The sequence below is a fragment of the Pseudopipra pipra genome, chromosome 20 (assembly GCF_036250125.1).
Source record: "Pseudopipra pipra isolate bDixPip1 chromosome 20, bDixPip1.hap1, whole genome shotgun sequence".
Classification (NCBI taxonomy): Eukaryota; Metazoa; Chordata; class Aves; order Passeriformes; family Pipridae; genus Pseudopipra; species Pseudopipra pipra.
The window spans coordinates 11,304,291-11,326,943 of NC_087568.1; the positions used below are offsets into that span (position 1 = coordinate 11,304,291).

Consider the following 22,653-nt stretch of genomic DNA (forward strand, 5'->3'; position numbering starts at 1 on the left):
AAGTACTAGCACAAGGGTACTCAAACTTGACTGTTTATGTAAGGCAGGGATGGGCAAACAAGGGTGAAATGAATGGCTCTGGCTGGTTATTCCCTGGGAGTTATCCACTGGTGATCAGGGAAGGTTCAAATCGATCCATCCTGTTCCCCAGAACACAGAACACCTCCTGCTCTGGGCTTTATATGCTGTATCCAGTGTGCACATCACTTGACAAACCCCACTGCTGAACAGGCTGAAGCACAGGCTGAACAGTCACCAGTACTGAAATACCAAAGGCAGTAGCTCAAGAATTCCCCCTAGTCCCTCTCCTTATTCCTTTTCTGCCTAAAATGTGCCTTCAAAGAAAAAACTTAATTAATATTGCATATCTGTTTAGTAAGCATTATAGTCCTTACTTCTTTTGTGTTGCTTTAAAGTCATAGTTCCCAGACTCTGGTAAGTATTTTCATTCAGCACAATTCCCAACAGAAAGGCTTCTCCTCTTCCTGCTGCTTCCCACTTTTTCTTGTTTTCGTCTATGGCCTAAAACAGGTGTTTGTGCAGCATGTGCCAGCCCTACTTTGCCTGCTGCTTTGCTTGTGCTTGAGGGGGTCTGCAGAGCAGGTGGTGCTGCTTCTGGCAGCAGAAACAGCTCAAAGCATTTCAGTTGCAGTCCCTAAGACCTTAATGAGGACAAGGTTATGGATGTCTGCATGGGGTTATTAGTTTGGGGATCTTTGCTGCGGGGTCCTGGAGGAATATGGGCAGAGCTGGGAACTCCTGATTTCCAGTTCTAGTTGGTCTGAGACCTGGTCTCAGGGCCTGTATCTTCTCTGCTTTTGTTTCCCCCTCTGGAGAATGGAAATCCCTCTGGTTTTCCTGAGGCAGTAACAATATGAATAAAGTGATTTGTTTAGCTTTTTCCTTGCCACTTGATCTATTCCCCATCCCTACCCTTCTTCCCACGGATAATTTTCCTGCCTTTGCTGCAAACCTATGGCTGTTTGCAGTAAGTACTGATTTAACTTCAAATCAAAACAAGGCAGAAGTTGTTACTGTCCTGCAGGTGACAGCACTGACCTCACCTGTCATTATGCTCCTCTTTCCACATTCATCCACAGCCCAGGATGTACCTGCCTGGCTGTACTCTGAAGCTCAGTCAGCTTTTCCTGCCTTGCAGGTCCTGTTACTGAGTATGCCTGCCCCAGCTGAAGTCCCAAATACAGATTTTGCTTTGCTAAAAGTGATGTGTGTCACCTCCCTCCTTCCTGCTCTGCTGTTAAAGACCTTTTCTTTCTTCAGGAAGAGTCACTGAGATCTTGTGCACTATGTAGGAGAACAGAGATCCTAATGGAGAGTTCTGGAGCTGGAAGGGGCCCTTGGACCTGTTCAAACTGAGTATGTGGTGCCACAAGCACCCTGCACTGATCTAAACATGAGCTGCTCAGCGGTGCACTTCAACTGCTCGGCACTTCAACTGTGCCTCCTGTGTGGTGCTCATGTAGCTGGGCACTGGAGCTACAGAAGAAAACTGAAAATGGATGATTTCAAGGTTATTTTTCAGCCAGTTCAGTCTAGCCACAGTTAGAGTCTAAGCTCTGCTTAGACTCCTCAAGAAATCTGTCACAGGTGAAAGGTGTCTGCCTCAAGGAGAAGCTTAAGAGGTGTCCCAGCTCCAGGGGACACAATGCAGCCACGCTGCTGGGCAGAGAGAGCTCAAGGAAGGCTCACCCGGGCTGTCATATTGATGGGATAACGTGGGGGCTTGTAGTCTAATTGCATACAATGGGAAGGGTGTGTAGGAGACTTCTTGTACCCACAACTTCTTTGTTCCTTGATAAACAAGTCTTGGAAAAGCCACCTAGTATTCTTGTGTTAATCCATGATTGGTGTGGTGTTCCAACCTCATGTGCACCAAAGCTGGCTGTGTCACTGCTCCTCTCTGGCTTTCCTGGAGGAGTTCTTGGTCCAGCTACGGCTCAGGCCTAAACCAAACTACTGCTCGTTTGGGTAAGGGATCAAATGCATCTGTCACAGAGCAGAGGCTCAGCGGGCTGGATTTTGAAGATTCAGCCTTGCTGGTGGTTCTTTCTGCTGAGCTGGTGTGAGTCACTGAATAAAGATTGATTTTAATGACTGGGGCTCATGTTTTCTAATGAACCCCATCATGCCTGTGTAATATGGGAGGACTAATTACATCTGAATAATGCTTGTAAAAAGTTAACATGCTTTTCAGAGTGTTCTTCAAGTTGTGTTTAATCAAGTTTATTTGTCTGCCTTTTCTTTTCCCCAGTGAAAATTGTCATCCGAGGGGACAGGAACACTGGGAAAACCACACTCTGGCACCGACTACAGGGAAAGAAATTTATCGAGGAATATATTCCGACTCAGGAGATCCAAGTCACCAGCATCCACTGGAATTATAAAAGTAAGATGGAATAGAGTGGAGGGACTGACAGTCATGCGACAGTGCCTTGGGGGAGGAAATTCCACTGCAGCCTCATTTGCTTCTTTCTTCTCTGTCTTCTTGGGAGATGAAATGGTTTCTCATCACTTTTTATTTTAACTTATTATTCATAGTTTCTCAGTCATGTTTTTAATAACTTCGCAGAAACTGTATGTTTTAAGTGCTAAAGTGTCTGTGGAAGCCACAATTCAAGGGAAGCATTTAATAGGTGGTCTGAAGTATTTGAGATATTTGTGATATGCTTGACATGTTAAAGAAAATGAGTTATTATGTAAATCTGGCTTTGAGGCTTTGGGTGTTGCCTAGAAGTGAATAGCAGGGAGAAAACTAGATTTCACTGATGAAAATATAAAGAGCATCTGGTAACTGGGGAAGGTGATGTTTCAAAAATTAATGTAGTACTGTTAGCTCTAGGCTGAGTTACTGAGGCACAGAAATACCAGTACCTTTTTTAAGTGTTTGTTGGATTCTGGGTGATCAGATATGATTTTGTATTTTAATTTTCCCCATTATTCTAATAGTATAAAGTGGCTGCGAAAGCCCTGCCTCTTGCTTGAGGAGACACTGCAGGCATTGAAATTGCATAAGGCTGTGACTCAACAGTGCATCAAGTCCAGCTTTCAGGTTCCTGAAAAAGAATGCCACAGCCTTGTGGGATGAACTACTGATTCAGTATGAAATTGTAAGACCGAGTATGCTGTACACAAACGGTCAGCAGTTGTTTGTCATTATCAGACATTGTCCATCTGCCCCAGTCAGACATTCTGTTGAATCAGATACTGTCCATCTCCTCCCAGCTGGGAGAACAAGCATTGGGGTGAGCACCAAATTGAGTGCTGGGTCTGATTCACCACTCAAATTGCTATTGTCAGGTGATACCACGATGCCCAAGTCTCATGATAATGCTCACAAAACTACAGGGTATGTTCACCAGCAGATCTGCTGTGGTCACACAGTGTTTCCCACCTGCAGCCAAACCTCTGGCATGGTGTATGTTGGCTGTGGCATCCTTCCCCTCACTCCTCTTCCTCTCTCTCAGGATATCAGCACATCAGTTACTGAGGAATGAACACAGAGCTTACAAGTTGTTTGGATGATGGAAACTATCTCCAAAATCAAACTTGAATGCTTCAGCCTAAACAGACTTAGATCATAGTAAGAAATTAAATTCCTCTTTCCTGGATATGCGAGTGTAAAGAATGCACTGAGTGTTAATTGTGGGTTTCTGCATTATCATGGGTTAAAGGTCAGAGTTGGGTTTCCTCTCTGATGGGTGTAGGTAACATAACAGTGCTGGTAGATACAACCTCAGAGTCTGGCATTTAATTCTAAGAGGCTTATTCTTACCTAACTGTTTGTGTATCCACAGACAGGTACAAAACGCATGTGTACATGCAAAATGGTGTTTGGAGAAAGATCCAGTCATCTCACCTGTGTCTGCATTTCTCTTCCTGAGCTGAGGCTCAGGCACTGGCTTTTTCAACATGGGTGCAATAATGGGATAGGAAACATCTACACCTGGGGTGGCTTTGCTGTGTACTGAGAACCACAGGTGCATTGGTTATTTCTGGTGCCCAGTTCTAACCTTGGTGTGCTGGGTTTCTGTAGAACTCCCTGGCCAGAGCTGACAGCAGTATGTACATATGCTGATGGACTTTCCTCAAGGCGAAGTGTTGCTGAGCTTGTCTAACTATCTGGAAGGCTGTACCTGAAATTGTGCCTTTCATTTGTGTTTCTTTTACGTTGTAAAACACTGTACTATTGTCTTAGTAATAATTTCCAGCAGTATAGGAAATTCTCCACTGACCTTCTTAATACTTGTTTTAAAATGTACCCCCCATTTTAAAAGATGTTATAAGGTCTGTTTCCTGCTTTGAGAACTTTCCATCCAAGACAGGTGATGTGGGCCCTCAGAGTAGTTGGCTCAGATGTAATTCCTGCCCCGTTGGCCAAGTTAATCAGTAAAGGAAAAATAAAGTTTGTTTTTCCTGTGATCATGCTCTCAAGCTACCTTAAATAAACATTATGAAGTAGTTGGCAGCAAATATTTACAGATGTTAATGAAATTGCTGTCAAATATTGAAGGATTCTTACATTGCCTGGTCTTAGAAGAATGACATTTTAGATGTGGAATGTAGCACCTTCAGAAATTTTATACTTGAGGAATTAATGAAGGTAGTGGAATTTGAGTTATTTCTTCCTACGCAGAATGAACAAAGTTGCTTTTCTGTGCCAATTGTAATGGATATTTGTAATTTTTTGGTCCAAGTAAGGAGTTACCATTCCTGACCCTAAGGAACACTTTTTTAGATTATGCTAGTCACCAATTTTATTCTCTGTTTGGCAGCCTCAGAAATGAAGTCTGAAATAAACATTGGCAAATAGTTTCGTTCAGATCTTTTGGATGCTTTATGGGTGGGAGTGAGGGATGGCAGAGCTGCCCTGTGCTGTAGGATTTGTGATCCAGAGCGAATGAAGTGAATCTTGTCATTGCAGGAGAGTAAAAATGCCTGAGGGCCTGTGAGTTCGTGGTGGTGAACCCACCCACAATCTGATGATTCTTATTTTTAAATGAGTGTTCTTGCAATTGGAGTCTTCTCACAGCTCTCCACCATTTTCTGGGAAAGCAGTGTTCAGTGTGCTATGGAGTACCTGGCCAAATAGCAGCTGAGAACAGATCTTTGCGGTGGTTTGATCGTGGTTTGTGCTAATCCAAGTTAGGGAGCTGAAAGGATGAACTGGCTCTGTTTTTGCTGCGACATCCCTTCCAGATCCAGTTCAGGTGAGATGCTGCTGGGCATGAATCACACACCAAAGCCAACACAGCAGCACTAAAGGATCATCAGGAGTGACACTAGTGATGAAAAAGAACTTCCTGGCTGTGAGCTAGCAGGAGCATGTGGAAATACAGTTTTGGTTTTCTTGGATCTCATGCAGAATCTCATTTTCTTTGAGAAATTTCAACCTTTCCCTCAGACAAAAGGAGTGTCGAGCAGGTCTGTGGGGGTCAAGAGGTTCAGCTTCCCAGCTGCCTGCTCAGCAGGGTGTCAGTACTGCAGAAATCACTCAGCAGGTCAACAAATCATAACTGAGGGTGTGTTTGGCTCCTGATAAGGAGGTGGAGAGCTCTGGAGCTTGGGAGCAAAGTCCCAGTGCCAAGCACTGGGTCACCTCATGGGAGAACACTGCCTGTCACCACAGGGGCTCACTTCTCTGAACTGGGGTTCCAGCTTCTCCCCAGGAGCCCCTTGTTAGTGCTGATGTACAGCTTCACGTGGCACTGCTGGAAAGAACAAGTAGCTTTCTGGGCTCCTCCCGAGCCCCTGCAAAATCTGGCATCTGGAAAAGGCAAACATCTCCTACCCTTTTACAGCAAGTCTTGATTGTAGAAAGGCACCAGGATTGCCTTATCACCTGCAGGGCAGGAATTTGGGGCAGACCTCCACTAGCTGATCTGTGTCCCAGCACCCGCAGGGGCACGGCACACCCTGAGCAGTCCAGGGCACAGGGAGAGCTCCTTTCAGTGCCAGTGCCTGTGAGTGAGGAGCTGGCTCAGTTGGGTGCCAGGGGAATGACTAATATGTTGGACTTGAGCTGTACATGGCTTGATGGTATGTAGGAATGTTCAGGGACAGAATTAATTTGGGGAGTGTAGTGGTTTGAGCAGAAGTGTTCAGACTGCAGGCTGCTGTACACCCATGTGCTTTCAGTCCTGCGAGGCACCGGCTTGGCTGACCTGGGGGGAGTCTCCTGTGTGTCCAGTGCCCACTGCCAGCTGGCACAGGGGGAGATAAGTGAAAGTTACTGTGAGGAAAACAGAGGCCGATTTTGCATCATGCATAAATGTAAAAAACGATCTTTCTCCAGAAGTAGAGGATCAAAATTTTCCTTTATTCATAATCTGTCTTTACAATATTTTGAAACATTTAAGTTAAACCAACAGTGAATTCTGTAGAGAAAATTTTTCCTGGTTGACAGTGACACTTAGCTAAACTCTCATGCCATCCTGTGAGATTATTTTCTACTCTGAGACATTATCCTCCTATTCCATTGCTTTATGTTCAGAGCTGCTCCAGCTACAAGCTTTTGCTTTGAAGCCTATAACATTTTCAAAAAGCAGCTGTTTCTTGGAACAACTTTCTGAAGATCAGATTCCTTGGATTCTGTGGAAACATTGAATCAGATCTGCCTGTCCCTCATGCCACCCAAAAGTGAAACTGCTGTCTGTGCTATCAGTGCCAGTCACTGGAGTTAGAATTTTGCATGTCTTGCTTAAGATTTTAGCAACTCAAATATATAGTTATGTTACTGCTTGTAATTTATTGATGCTGCAGCTTGTAAGAGGCAAAAGTGCTAGTGAGACCTTATTTTTCACGAAATACACCTAGAAATGTGCAGAGAAAATATGTTTCTGGTAGCTGCAGGGGTGTCTGCGCTGGCTGTCACGTTTACTTGGAAATGCCACTAGTAAGGTTGATCTTCCCTAAATGTGTATATTCCTTCTTCCAGTTGTATGTCTTGCTTATAGACCAGACTTTATCCTCAGAATTAAATTTTCATCATTTTTGAAGGGCTATGGAAAGCTCTGTTTGTTATGAAAAGAATCTACACAAAATACTTCCAACACGCCTCAAATCTGACATGAACCATCAAGGAAATCCAGCCATCACTTATGTGACTAAGAATTTTTAGAAAGTTCTTTAGATGGCATGGTTTTGGTTGACAGCTTGGACCTTCAGCAGCGCACCACCTTCTTGTTCTGGTTGGGTTTTCTTCTCACACAGGATTTGCTTTTCTTTTGGCATTGTTGTGCTGCTTTCAACATGTTGGCTTTGGGTTGGGCTCTCTCTGGTGAGCACTGAGTGATGGACATATCACTGAAACCTTCTTTTAATCTTTTGTTTTCTTATTGTGCTTCCAGCCACTGATGATATTGTGAAAGTTGAAGTATGGGATGTAGTTGACAAAGGTAAGATTTATAACTTCTTTTCTAATGGAGATCTATTGTTCTTTCTCAATTTTGATTAAAAACCTACATAGAATATAGAAAGACCTACTTATTCTACTTTGAAAAAACATCTCTACTTACTTTTTTCAAGTGCACAGATATTACTTCCTGAAAAAATATGGAAAGGAGAGGTGAGTGTCCTATGCTGAGAGCCCATTATCTAGAATCTGAACTGATCTGAAATCTACTGATCAAACCCAGAAGCAGTTCAGAAGCGGTTGTTCCATGTGTCCATGATAGATGAAGTAGCCTGGTGCTCAGTGTATTCAGATTCTCTGAGCTTTAGAATAAACTTTACTTTCTTCCCTTTATAGTTTGCTGTATGTTTAGACAGGTTCCAAGTTCTTTTCTCTGGTTCTGAAAGTTCTTGTTGAGCTGTTTTGTGAAGGCATGCTATTGTTAAGTGGATAAAACAGTATCTGCAGTGGGTAGTGCTTGCAGGGGGAAAGGATGAAAGAGAAGCCAATTACTTAAATTTACTTAGGACAGAAAATGCAATATGTGCATTCTCAAAAGCTTTTCTAAACACCTAACCAAGGAAAGCATTATGATGTATAAATACATTTTTCATTAGTTTTCAATTTTTGTCAGAGTGTAAACTTCTATTTTATAAAAAGTAAAGCCAAACCCCAAAACATCTGTGAAGATGCAGACTGGATGCAATGCAAACTGGGATAGGCAGTATGATCTCTTCCTGGGAGGGGTTGGGGTTCAGATGTAAATCTCACCAGCCCATTCTGTAGCCCCAAATGCAGATCTTGTTTGGCTTTTCAGAGGCATTTGGTATCATTTGGTATCAGTCAGGCTCCTGGTTTAGTGTGATTATGGTCAGGAAAGCAGCTGTACAGGTGAGCAGCTGTTGCTCTGTGGGTTATGCTCCTTGTTTGGTGTCTCTCTCTGTCAAATCTGTTGACCACAGTCGTCAAAACTTAAACTTTGATGGTTTGTCTGGTGCTGCCTTTCCTGCAGCCTTGACTGGAATCCATACTGTTGTCCGAACGGCATCCGAGGGGCACCACCTCTGCCCCACCACCTGTGCAGCTTACACTGAGTACACCTAAAACTGAGACAATAAATACAATAGGGAGTGGGAAAGGGAGAAATTAGCTGAATTGTATTCAAAATAGTAAAACCAAAAAAGTAATTAGAGGTGGTGGCTCTAGTTCAGATGCATAATGGAGCCTTCAGGGTAAACTTGAGCCAGGAACTTTAAATGAAAATCCTGTGTACTTTATCTTTTTATTGGTTTAAGCCCCAGTTTTCACAGTATAGACAAAACCTTGCTTTGGCCAGAGTTACTGCTGAAGTCAGTCTGATTACAGTTTGGCTTTTGGATCATGGGATGACAAGTGAGAAGCTGGAATCTGAGCAAAACATCTGTGTTCCCGCTGCCTTGCAGCTTTGGTATGAATAGATAGATAGTTAATTTGGGAATAATGTGGTTCCAGCATTTATTTCTGTGAATAGCTTCTCTGAGCAGAGTCATCTTCTCAACTAGAGACTTGTAATTTTTCTGGCAAAGCAGACGGGATGTGATACATGCAGATGTTGATAACAGCTCTTCTGCTCCTGCTTTTATTTCTGACAGTGAAGCCTGTGTTAGAAATCTCAAGGGACTCTCTCTCTTCCCTCCACTTTGTAGCCTTTTAAAATAGAACTCATTCTGTTAAGATCCCTGCTTATGGACCACAGATATGTATTTTTTGCAATCAGTTGTGCTCAGTGAGTGCAGTGTAAAAAGATGTTAACAAAATCAAATCCTTTCCTATTACCATAGCATGGTGGATTCCTGATAAGTGCAACTTTAGGAAAATGTTCATATTAACCATTAAGGGCCTGCTCATATCTAACTTTCATATTAATGTTATCTCATGACATTTTTATTTTCCTTCTGCATGCTTAGGACAAAAAATCCTCCTGCGTGATGCTTTGGGTGAGAGCCACACTACACTGCAGACTTCCAGTAGTAAAGTATCCAGTGCTGCTGTAGCGTAGTGCTGACAAGACCAAATCCTCCTTTTGTTTCCTTGCCTACCAAATCCTGGCTAATGTGCATATTTAGACTTGGGCAGAATGCTGCATTTATCAGGCTGGATTTGAAACTGTCAAAAAATGCATGTTCTGAACATGCATTTCAACATAACGTTGTTTTCCGGGCTAAATTCTTTCACCAGTGTTTCCCCATTTCCTTGTTGGAGGAAATTAGGAGACTTCTATTTAAATGAAGATGTTTGAAGCTGCGTTGGAAGCCCTGAAATGGGTTATTATGGCTTGACCAGGTGTATCCATGAACTGCAGTTTTCAACTTCAGTTGAGTAAAGCAGCTTTGAGCTTTTCTTTGCTGTGCAGTGCTGCCATTCTGCTTGTCACAGGGGGCTGGGGGGAATAGCAGAAGGGAATTGCACCCCAAATTTCAGGGAATTGCACCCTGAAAACTTAATGTATATTTCTGAAGTTAACAGTGATTTTCCTCTATGATGCTTCTCCTGGTGCTCCCCAGTAGTGTGTTCCCTGTCCTTGCTGGTTCAGCAGGGTGGGTTTTACCTCCAGAATCTTTTAGGATGCAGGAGGCAGCTCTGCTGGCCCTGCCTGGACGGTGACTTAGCTTGGTGTTGTTTATTTAGCATCCAGAGTTAATTGAGAAGTGTGGGGAGGTTTGTTGTGAAAACTTAAAAGTTAGTGTGGTGAAGTTAGTGTGGTGAAGTTAGTGGTGGTTAGTGTGGTGAAGCAGAGGGGAATGGCAGCTGCCAGACTGTGCTGCTCCTCTTTGCTTGTTCTTGACTCTTTGGGATTCTTTTTTAAGATGTTCAGACTCACTGGAGTCCCTACTGCATTCTCTGTGGGCCTGCTCAGGGAGCTGGGCTCATGTCTGGAAGGATGCTATTTGTTAAATCTTACCAAGTTGAGCTTGCCCCCAGCTATGGATTGTATTGAATTTTGTGCAGCATTTGTAGTAAATATCATCTCCTTTGCTGCCTTTGGAACGGATGGAACACAGGAAAGATCTCTCTCAGCAAAAGTCACACTACTGACTCATCTTTCTGACTTTGCAGCAAGTTGTGTAACTACTGCAGGTCATAAGCTGTAACGGATCCTGAATGCGGAGAAGCTGCTTGAATGCAGGTGATTCAGGAACAGTTGTGAATTCCTGTCTTGTAATTTCTGCCAATTTGGTTCCCACATCTTTTCCCATACGCACCTGAAGGGATCAGATCATAGTTTTTTCTATTGCCCACAAAATAGCATGAACTGTTTCCCTTGTATTGGAGATTCCTTTCCTTCTTGCTGCCCTTTCACCCCTCTCCCTCTCAGAGGTGTGCTGCAAGAAGAAGGAAAGAACATAATTCATATTTTTGTTATTTTCAGACAGCCCAAGTTAGATAACACAGGGGATGCAAATATTCCAGATGTGTATTTTTGACTGGTGAAGGGAAGCAGCTCCCTTGCACTGTGGACAGCATTTGTTGGCAGGCTATACTGAATCCTTGCTATCCTGCACCAAAACTGATGGTACACAGAGATGCAGAGACTCGGGTGCTGATCACAACCCGAGTCTTCTGGTGTCCAGTAAGAACTGTTCGGTAGATTTTGGAGCTCTGCTGCCACAGGTGTTTGGTGTCAGTGTTGCTCCTATGCTTGTGAATAAGGAGCAGCCATCATTTCAGGGAGAGGACCTGAGCCATCACAGCACAAAGAGCCTTGTTTTCTGATTGAGGCTCCTACATTACCTATCAGTGCAACCTCAAACACACAACTCTCACCATGCACTTGCCTTTACAGGCTGAATTGCATCTTTTCACTGCATACATTTTGCCTCTATCTGGCTCATCCCGCAGTTTTGGTTCCAAAAATAGATCCTGTGCATGAATCTGTACACACATGCGCTTTTCAGCTCTGTGACTCCTTTGAGGTGACCTCCTTTGCAGCACATCTTGTGCGAGAAGATTACTCATTTCTCTGGATCCACACAGAAAACCATGAGCAGGGAGAGGCGTGCAGGTCACATATTCCATCTCAAAGCGTTGAGTGTAAGTGTGCCTGGGTTAGGCAGACACCTTGATTGGTCAGGATGGGAGGAATGATGGATAGTATTTGTGGTTGCTTGAGCTTCTCTTGACTTAGAAATTTAGGTCACGCAAAGCATCATTTAGCAGTGACTGCAGAAATAGCAATGCTTTGATATTTAGAGAAGCCACACAAATGCCACTGACTTGAAATGAAGTGGGAAAAGGCATGCATGGCCTAGACAATCCACACCTTCAGCTGCACCGGGAGAAATCAGAGCCCATACTTGGATCCCTCGGGGAAACACAATGCCCAAATGAGGAAGGATCAGGATTAATATTTCTACTGCTTTCAGATGCAAGCAGTAAGATGTCATGAGTGGTGCAACATTTTGCAGTGATGCGCAGAAGCACCCACCAGAATATCCTGCTGTAACCTGCAGCATTAAAACTTTCCTTAAATAACTGTATTTTCTAACTATTTATCCTTGAGCTGGGTGCAGGAAGAACAAATACTTTGTTTCACATGCAGCATCTGGCAGAACCCTGAATTCCACAAGTCTTCACTCAATGTGATTCAGCAGAGTTGAAGAGTTGGTGGAAGCTATTTTGGTCCTCAGTGTTGCAGAGTCTTTTACAGAGTCGCTGGGAGGGTTTTTGCAGGTGCATCCGAGCTGCCAACACCTTCTGTTGTCAGCAACACAGTGAATTTCTAGAAATCATGAGAAGGAATCCCAGGTCTGTGCCAGTATAATTTAGTTAGCTTGTCTTTATTTAGACTAAGAAAATACAGAACAAAGTTAATTCAGAAGTGCAGCTCTCAACTGCTGTCAGTAACATCTGGGAGATACTTGGTATCTGTAGAATATCACTCCAGATGTTGCAGGGTTCTTCATTGTGCAGTGCTTATCATTGATAAAACTCTGGAGACTCTGAACACAGAGTTTAAACAAGAGGACAGATTTTTTCATTGTATGTCCACAGTAAACCTTCTTGACAGAAGATGTTGAGACTCCTGGCTATCCTTAGAGCCGGGTGTCTACACCAGAAAATCATGTCAGCTGATGGCCACTCTGGTGGTCGTAGGTGCAGATACACCTGTCTACTATGACTCCAGGCTGTAAGATATGGAAACATGATTAGAGTGTAACTGATGTAACACAAAGTTTTCAGGGAGCTGAGGTTTAAAAACACTGACTCCTTTTCTGGGAGTGCTGAGTCAAATGCCGGTGGTACTTTAAAATGTCGTTTTGTGAACTTATCAAGTGCTTCCCTAAGCTGTAAGGAAAGGGAGAAGTCTCAGGGGGCTGCCCTTTAACTATGAGGGCTGGACTTTAGCCTTAGAGGAAGCAGATGAGTTGGAGAGAAACCTGTAAATTGCTCCAGGTGGACCCATGGCTGTGGGACTGCGAGGCAAGACTCTAGAGTGGTTTTCTAGTGTCTTCTCCAAGTGTGTAGCTTGTTGCCTCTTGCACTTTTCTGGGAGCTTAATCAGAGTTTTACCTGTCTTCTGGCTTATTTCTGTGTGCTTTGGGTGATACCTTTGGAGGATTTCCTTTCTGCACCTACACTAGTGATGCCCAGACCCAACCCTCCGGCTCTGGCCTTTGGAGCACATGTAGGCCCTCTCTGTCTCCACAGCCCCGTTCCCACAGTTTATTTGCTTTCACTTGGATTTCCCCTTCTGTAAGTTCTGTCTGTCTTTTGGCTGTTAAATTCTCATAGTCACCTGCCACCCCTTTTTTCCTTAGTCATGAGGCAGCCCAAAGCACCTGATGGGCTCTGAGGTCACATTTATGACCTGACCTCTTGCTTCAGGTCAGTGACAGCACAGCAGTATCACAGCATCTCTCAGGAAGGCTGCACATGCAGTTGTGCCATCAGTCAGAGCAGCCCCATGAGCTTTTGCTTCTTCAACACTAATACAACAAAAACTGCAACAAAGCAGCTTCCCTTTGTGGCCAGGAGTGCACCAACCCTGTGTTACTCAGTCATTGGGGCTTTATGCTGTGAAGAGCATGGTTTAAGCTACCCCAGATATCCTTACTGCATCTTCGAATAGACTAGCTGGGATTCTTGACATGGGGAGCTTGGATTCCTCAACAAGGCATGCCTGTCCTACCCCTTCTCATCCCCCAGGCTTACAGTAGAAGTAGGATCTGCTTTAAGGTTATGTTCAAACTGCTGTGGTCCTGCCCAGACCCATCCTGCAGTTCTCTGCCCAGTGTAATGCTTTAATTTTTTTTGTACAATTCTTTTTAAGGAAAATGCAAAAAACGAGGAGATGGTTTGAAACTGGAGAATGACCCTCAGGAGGTGAGTCACCTGGGATGCAGAGGTTTGCCTCTCAGGGGGAGGCCTTTCATCCACTTTTGGTCCATGGAGAGCAAGTTCTGTATTTGTTTCTGCTCTAAGACTGGCCTAGCAGGTAGGTGAGGGGCAGTGGGACCCCTGATGCTCTGCACTCTTTGGTCTGTGCATTTCAGCCCTTCTCCTGCCCTCACCACAACTTCCCTGCTGGTTTCCATTCTGTCTTTTGGAAATAACTGCACTGCTGAGGTGTTTGCTCAGCAGCTTTGTACTTCTCTGCCTGTGGGCAGTGGCAGGAAGTCCTTTTGTCAGGGCCTTCCTGTGGGGCCTCAAGAAGTCGCTCAATGCCTTGCCCTGGCTGTACCTCAGAGCTGGGCCGTTAACCTTTCACTGGTGCCAGTGCTGCTCAGGCTGTGTGGTCAGATGAGGACAATTTTCCTTAAAATATTCTCCTGTGGAAAAAGCCTTTATGAGAACAAATAGCGCAGCTGCTTCTTCCTTTGCAAACATGGTGCGTTTTCCACTCCTGGGAAATGAGTGAGAATTGTTCCGGAGGCGCCAAATTGCAGCAGGAGCTATGGAGACTCAGTTGGGACCTGTACTGTCCAGTACTGTCTGGACTTTGAGGCATGCAGAGTCCAAATGATGAGAAGACAATCAGGTGCTAATAAATTCTGTCAGTCCTCCATGAGAGAAACTGCCTCCTGGCTTTGGACACCAGAAGGTTAAGGAGTACAGTCAATATTTGGATCAGCAAAGAGATGGAATGGGAGTTGTGCCCTCTGTCCTCCACCCTGTAGCTTATATGGAGTTTTCTTGCCAACGCAGGATTTGAGAGCTCAGGGGAAAAGGGCAGGGGTGGGTTTTAGCATGTGCTGTCAGACACTGTCAGGTGCTTCATGTGCTGCTCCTGTGGGAAGTGGAAGCTGGGAACCACCACGTGTCTTACTTCAATAATGATGGCGTGACATCCACAGATACTCCTTACAGTGGTTGCCCCTTTAGAAGTTTGCCTATTCAGCACTGTATCTGTTGCGTTCTGTACAAGCCTAACATTGAATCAAGTTATTTGCTGCTTCTTTGCCTTTATTTCCTCAGGCAGAGTCAGAAATGGCTCTGGATGCAGAGTTCCTGGATGTCTATAAGAACTGCAATGGTGTAGTGATGATGTTTGACATCACCAAGCAGTGGTAAGAGACCTTCAGTGATATCTCATGATTCTCCCTTATTTAGGCAAAACAAATTACTTCTAGATTTCCAGATTCCCAGTTGGATTTGAGAGCTGATAACCAGCCTAATGAGTTGAAGCAAGCTTGTATCCCTTAAAATAAAAGCTTTGTCTTGTGACATGGGTTTTAATAAACCCCTCTCCTGGGCTTGTTCCAAACAAGCAGTGTCCCAGTAGGTTGTGTGCTGCAGTTGCTGATACACTGCTGGCTGAGGCTTGATAATTAGCGCTATCACAGGTGCAAAGTGCATGTTACAAATCCCTGCTCCCCAGAACACAAGGGAAAGGGGAATGCTACTGAGGAATTCCCAGGAAGACTGGTATTAGTATGGATTATTTAGAGGCCCTGGGCTGCATTAATGTACAGAAATAATGAACTGTTCATTTTGCACATCTGCTGAGGAGGGTGAGGCAAATACGGAAACCAGAGTGGGAAGAGGAGGGGGTAAGAGCTCCTGCTTTATATTTAAGCTAATGTTGTACAGGTTTGGTGTTGGTCAGAGAGTCTGGGGGAAGTTGAAAGGAGGGAAAACTTTTCTTCTACTGACCCCACACAGTTTTGCAGGACTGAGGGAAACATTGCTGTAGGAGATGTGAGGTTGCTGGTGGAAGCGGATTATTGAACTTATCAAGTTGTTTTGGGATAAAGAATGATCCAAACATATTGAGCCTTAATGTATTTCTCTGAGGGGACAAAGAATCCACAGAGTTGGAAGAATTTTGGAAAAAACATTCTTTGGGGTTTTTTTCCCTACGATTTGTGCATGAAGCTGCTCAAAGAAGGATGTTCCCACTCATCTGCCTTTCTCTCTCTCTCTTCTCTGATGAAGGACATTTAACTATATTCTGAGGGAGCTTCCTAAAGTACCGACCCACGTTCCAGTGTGTGTGCTTGGGAATTACCGGGACATGGGGGAGCACCGGGTCATCCTGCCCGGTGACGTGCGGGACCTCATTGACAACCTGAACAGGTGAGCTGTGCCACCTGGCAGGGCAGCAGGGCTTGACTGCTATCTGACATCACCCATAGATAACCATGTTTCACATCCATGTCACATGCACCCTCTGCCCCAGGGCCTGGCTTTGGGCTCCCAGTGTCTCACAGCAGCATCTGCTGACACGATGGGCTCTGATCCGGGAGCCTGCTCTGGGCAGGTTGTTTGCTGTGTTCCTTGAAAGCAGGGAGGGCCTGGCAGCAAGTGCCTTTCAGAAGTGCTGTTCCCAAGAAGTCATATTTTTTCTGAATAGTCCTCATGTGAAAGAATCCTCTTCTTGCGGCACAACCATTCTCTGCTCTAAGTAATTCAGCTACAAGAGAGCCAGCCAGTGCAGCTGTCTCCTTGCTCTGCCTCTGAGCTTCCCCACACAGCATTTACTGGGCACAGCCAAGTCATACACCTCCGTCACCAGCCAGACAAGAATTTCCCTTATGCAGAGGTCTGAAGTGCTCTGTTATGTAGTATAAAATACTATTTGTTGGTCAAAATTCAGTAGATTGTACCTTTTTATGTCATTTCATGTCTTTAAGGTAATTTTTTCATTTTCCTCATCTCTTACTTGCTTATGCCTGTGTCAGTCACACAGAAATGGTGTCCTTTTTAAGACTTTGTCCATGATGTAATCATTTCTTTACAGATTCATCTCTATATGTGATTTTTGTCACTCTGTTTGGAGTTTTAAACCAAAACCGTCACTGAGAAATGAGAAACTTGTATAGCTGTAAATCCCCAGTATAGGAAACCAACATCCCGGTGTCCTGACTGAGTATTTCTTAGCCTAGGAGGCACATTGACACTGTGACACACCAACAGCCACTTTCTACCACCCTTCAGGGGATCAAAGCATGAATTTTGGCTGTGCACAAAATAAGAGTCCCAGGCAGAATGATCCACTGGCCTACATTTGGGGGTGGGGGGATGGCCTGTGGGGCTGCTTGTGGTGTGTAATTCAGCCAGTGCCCCTGTGTGTGCAGTCTGTCCTGAGTACAGTGTTCTTCTCTCTGCTTGGGACAGGCCTCCTGGCTCCTCCTATTTCCGCTATGCTGAGTCTTCCATGAAGAACAGCTTTGGCCTCAAGTACCTGCACAAATTCTTCAACATCCCCTTCTTGCAGCTGCAGGTAAGAAAGGGATATTGCCCTGGTGTGCTGGGTGGGTGGGACAAATTGTATTTGCTCTGTCTCTATCGCAAAAATTTGGTATTTGGGGTTTCTTTTGGTGTTAAAGGATCCTGAGTAGATTTTTGTTTTTATTAGGGTTGGTATAGCAATATTGTGTTAGAACATTGGTGCCTGTGACATGTCTGTGGTTGCGAGAGGATTTCTCTGCTGAGTTCCCAATACTGACTTCTGGAGAAAGGCTCCAAGGGAATGAGTAACACTGACATGAAAATGGCATCCAGTGGTGCAGTTACCAAGTCAAAAATGTTGCACAGACACGTTTATTAAACTTTGGATTTCAATTCTCTTCAGTTAAAACTCAGACAAGCTGAGATTTGGTCATGAACTGAACAGTTCAGGAACCTCTGTTTGCTGAAAATATTTGCCCTAACGGTAAGAGATCTGCTTGGATCCTGTGCACACGGATCTAATCTCATATTTTCTTCGTAATTGAGGATTCTTGGGAGGGCTGAAGAGAAAGGCAAAGGCCAGATGGGCAGAGAAGGATGGGATTCTCAGCTGCAGACCTTTAGAAGAGACACTTTTGGGGTGATCCTGCTGGGATCCTTTGGGATCAATAGTTTATGCTTTCTAAGGGCACATATGATGTTGTGTCATTGTCTTCTGTTGGATGGGAAAAAAATAGACAGTTGATTATCTTTCACCAGTAATTGAAGTGTCCGTGTGTATTTCTATACAAATAATCCCCACTGGAATGCTAGTTCAGAAGGAGCTGGAATATGTTAGTAGATGTTACCATGTCCTCAGGCTGCAGAGCAGAAAGAACTAGAATAAGAGAACTGGATGTATTAAATCCCAGTAAAACAAGTCAAACAATAATTTGTTTAGGGGGCAGTTGTAGAAACCTGAGCTATAAATCCAACCTGCTGCTCAGAGGAGAAGATTGAAATCTGCCAGCATGGTGCTGGTGAAATGTTTGGGTTTATAACCTCAGCTCCACTGGTAAAGGGGTGTCTGGTGGAAATCACGCAGAACTAATTCCCAGGTTACTTTTGTTAGTTTTGTGGATCTGTCCTTTTTTTCCTCTGATGTTGATAAGAGACAAAACCTTCCTGCCAGAGTTGTTTCTGGAAGCTGCTCATGGTGATACTGTTGACAGTCTGTGTATACCAGGATTTTCCCTGGCCAAAGTAATGAGCAAGAAATTCTGAAGCGTTTGTAGTATTGAGTTTGCTTGGAAGCAGCTTCAGGGTGTGAGTCTTAGGGGACCTTTCATCTAAATGTGCTGTGTACAAGTAAACATGATCTATTAATCTGAGACTGAAAGCAATTAGGACACTTTGATAAGGTTACCAAAACCAGATAACTTTTTGAACAAATCTTGGTCTTTAGGGTAAAGAAAAAATAAATCTTATATAACCTTTAGTTGTTTGGAGATTCCAGTGGTGGTTGCTTAGGAGAGGTAAGGGAATGGGGTGAGCAGCTCACATTTGTTCTCCTGCTCAGTGAGCTCAGGGTGCCAGTGGAGGTAGCCCAGAAGGTGCAAGTGCCACGTAATTAGGCTCCCACATCCTGTGGCTTTCATGTAATTAAATAATTCAATACTGCAGAAACAAGCCTGGGAAGACTTCTCCTTAGAATTTAGTTCCCAAAATGTGCAAGGGGAGTTTTGGATGGGCACATGTAAACCATGCTTTTAAATATGTGTGCTCTGTTCTTTGCACCTCAGCACAGAAGGTGGGACCTGAGGAGGTTGTCCTGTGCCTGTCATTCCAGGAGAGCTGCCTGGCTGTGCCTTTAAAACAGCAATGTCCAAACTAATTCCTGCAGTTCTGTGCTCATACAGGGATTGCAGGCAGGTGTTTTGGTGTTCATTCTGATAAAAATCCCAGCACAGGATCCCCGTGGAAATACCTTGTTCCATTTCCCTGCAGTGTGCAGGAGGTCCCCGGCCTTGCCTTCTGTGCCAAGGGAGGTGACTCTGCACATTCAGAGGCTTTTAGTTGCTTCCCCCCAGGCACTGGGGCTTTACTCGATGTCAAACTTCAGCCGAGTTGGGCTGTATTGGATTTTCCAGTGCCCCTTGCATTTGTGCCACAGGTTTATGGGCAGTGCCTTCTGCTGCTCCACAGTAGCTGGCTCGGAGCACTTTGCTGCTCCTGGAGACTCATTGAGAATCTTGCCTTGGAGTGCACAGGGACCAGGCCTGGGCCTGATTAGCATCCAGTGCAGTATGATGCTGAATTTGTAGGAACATCGCAGTTAGATTTAATTCCTAAAGGTTCTGCTTGTGCCTTCAGAGATTCTTGCCAGTACCAGGCTCCAGAAGGGAGTCTTTTCCCAAGTACTTTGGAGCAGGGTAAAGGCAGAGGGATGCTGCCAGGTGTAAAATGCACATAGGATTTACTCAGCCCTGAGGGTTTCTGTGTCCCTCAGCACATCCCCTGCAGCTCTCCAGGGGCAGAGTTGTCCAGCTGTATCTGAGGACCCAGGCTGTCCCTTAGGGTTGGTGTCAGTGGCACATTCCTGTGCTCAGCTTACAGTCATGCATCTTTCACGGAGAAAGCAGGGCTGAAATCCATACCCCCAGCACAGAGCACGTTCCCTCTGGCAGCCTGGGCTCTTCAATTATTTATCAGTTCCTTTCCAGGGGCAGGGTTGGCAAACCTGAGGATGCAGTTTAGCTGTAGGTATTGCTGGTGGCCCACAAATGGGATCAGGTCACCCAGGCCTCTGGATGCTGCACTGGAAGGGGACAGGATTCTGCAGATAGCTGAAATTGCCTTTTCCCAGGAAGCCCTTGAATGTGGCTTTCAGCCAAAGCATTGGTCTGTAGCATATGATTTATTCCCTTCTTTTGGGTTATTGCTAAAATAAGCTGTTTCTTTAATATTTTAATACCAGCATGGTAAAATAGGATTCATTTTTTGACATATTTGGAGGTCTGCTAATAGTGACGAATTTTTACAAAATTAGTTAAAACTTGCTCTTAATTAAATCTATATTCTTGATTTACTGTGATCTGTGAAAATTGAAATAAATAAAACCCTGATGTGTGTCTCAATCCCAAAGTGTGAGGCAAGGCAAACCACTTGTTTAATAAAAGTCATTATCAAAGAGCCTAAGGTAAGCCCTGGAGAGCAGTAGCCCTTCTGTCTCTGTTTGCTCAGCTAATTTGCTCAGCATTTGTTTCACCCATCTTAGGAAACTGGGGACAAAGAAGCAGCAGACTTGCCCTTTTTTGTCTCATTTTTGCTCGTACTGCCTGAATAACGTAGGAGATGACATCTACTACTTCTGAAATCTTGATTTTCTTGAATCTTGAGTTGTAAAATCTAGAATTTGAATAATAAAATCTTTATTAGTACTTCTGATTAGTGTAGCACATTTAAATATGTATAGCATATTTTTCTGAATCTTTCTTGTCTGTAAACCATGATAAAGGGAATTGACATTAAGTAATGATTTCATAATTCTTTGCATACATGTTAATTGAAGTCAAGTTTCCGTCTGAAGAGAGCTTTTGAATTTGATGAATAAAAATAACCTAGCAAAGAAAACAGGAATTGCTCCAAGCTCTTAACACAATGGCAAAGGTAAACATGAAGCAGTAAATTAGATTAAATGATCACAGAAGCTCTTAAATTTCAAGAAAGGCTGTGCCTTCCAGTAAATTTCAGTGTGTTTAAGGGTTATCACCTGTGATGAATTACCTGGTCTTATAATACAAAATAAAAATTACTTGAACCTTGTCTGCTGATATCAGTCATGATAGAATTTGATATAAATTGGCCCGCTCCATGAAGGGCTTTGGCTGTGCCCTATCTGTGCCCTGGGTCACAGCAGCGTGGTGTGGTTTGAATGAGCCAGATGAGTTGTTTGCTCTTAAAATCTGTACAGTGTCTTGATGTCTTCAAAGTTGTCATGTCTGTGAAACCATAATGCCAGCAGCATGTGCACACAGGGACTGAACACCATTGCTTCATGCAAATGTTTGTCTTCACAGAGGGATTTTATTCCGGGAGTTATGTAGTAGATTTCCTTTTGGCCTTTTAGTCTGGTGGGATCTTCCTGCAGTGAGTTTATGTGTTGTCAAACAGGGAATTAAAAATTCACCATGGTTACTGATGCCAACCTTCAAAAATATTTGTCAGAGTGGAAACCTTAAATGTTCTTGGAGGATAAGGCAGTTATAAAAGCAAAAACCTTGGCAATGCGGAGGAAGCGTGTGGTTTCTCTTCCATCTCCTCCTGCCTTGGCTGCACCCCTGGCACCACGGACCTGCTGTGACGGGGACAGTGCAGTGCCGTGAGTCACCGGCCGAGCTCAGCACGAGCTGTCCCTGCTCCTGGACCACACAGTGCCTAGGCAGTGGGAGAGGGAGGACTGATACTTTCAGACACTGAACATTGTGGCTTTTGACTCCAGAATTCAGGGTGTGAGCTGGTCAGCATGCCCCATGCTCGGAGCCCCCTCAGGAGGCAAGCAGGGTGCCAGTGCCCAGCTGTGTGCCAGCCAGCTGTGCCTGAGCAGAGGGGACGGGGCTCTGGGGCAGGATTTGTATCACATACAGCTCTAGTGTTGTCCAGGGGATCCGGAATGATGTTTCTGAAGGAACGGATGCTGTGTCAGCCCTGTGCTCAGGGCTGTGGCAGAGCCCTTGGAGCTGGCTCAGCCTAATGCCTGTGGTTATTGATCTCTCCTCACTGACATCCGGGCTCTCAGGAGGAGGGAGTCTGTTAAGCCAGCACTTCCCCTCAGCTGAGATTTTTGCTTGGGTTCTGTTGGAAATGTGGGAAGTGAAGGACTGAATGGGGCTGCCCTGGGTTACATTAGTGAAGCCGACTCACTTTACTTTCCATTTGAAATGGACTGGGATGTCTGTCCCCCATCTGTGGGGCAGCAACAGGAGGCAGAGGGGCAGGGACTTCAGAAGTGTCGCTTGGTTGACAGTTATGCTCACTCATCTACCATGACAGCAAAAAGAAAATTACTGGGAGGTTTTGCATCAGCTGAGTCCTGCTCACAGAGGGGCTGTTTTAGCACAGGGAAAATTAAAGACCCAAGTGAATGGGTTGCACAACTGATCTCCACAGGAGCTGAATCTTTTATCCAAGTGTAACTAGTGATGCAGTGTCTGAAATCACACATTATTGATTTATGGCTGAGAACAGCTCACAGAACAAGGCAATTCTTATACATAAACTTTCTGGATTATCTACTTTTGCTTCTGCTTCCTCTGTGTTCTGTACTTCAGTTGACACTGTAAGCAGGGCCAGTGCTCCTGTTCAACACGTTGCTGTGGTAGAGTGGTGACACAGGATCTCACTGCTCAGAGATATGTTACAATGAGCCTTCCCTGCTCAGACCTGGCTTGTTTTCCTTTCCTCAGAGGGAGACGTTGCTGCGGCAGCTGGAAACAAATCAGCTGGATATTGATGCAACTCTGGAGGAGCTGTCAGTGCAGCAAGAGACTGAAGACCAAAACTACGAACTGTATGTCACTGAGCTGTCTTTTCTAACTGTTTGGGTGTCACGT

General features: G+C 44.5%; 1 protein-coding gene across 3 annotated transcripts in view; it reads left to right on the top strand.

Annotated features, from left to right (window-relative positions):
- RABL6 (RAB, member RAS oncogene family like 6) overlaps positions 1–22,653 on the top strand; it is a 53,828-nt gene that overhangs the window by 3,395 nt on the left and 27,780 nt on the right. For 2 of the 3 annotated variants that reach the window (XM_064677319.1, XM_064677320.1), the window contains exons 2-8: positions 2,273–2,407; positions 7,368–7,415; positions 13,722–13,774; positions 14,867–14,958; positions 15,827–15,967; positions 17,009–17,114; positions 22,507–22,610. In XM_064677319.1, coding sequence (XP_064533389.1) covers positions 2,273–2,407; positions 7,368–7,415; positions 13,722–13,774; positions 14,867–14,958; positions 15,827–15,967; positions 17,009–17,114; positions 22,507–22,610 — 679 coding nt within the window. The remainder of the gene's footprint in view (positions 1–2,272; positions 2,408–7,367; positions 7,416–13,721; positions 13,775–14,866; positions 14,959–15,826; positions 15,968–17,008; positions 17,115–22,506; positions 22,611–22,653) is intronic. The other variant, XM_064677321.1, reaches the window with a different exon arrangement.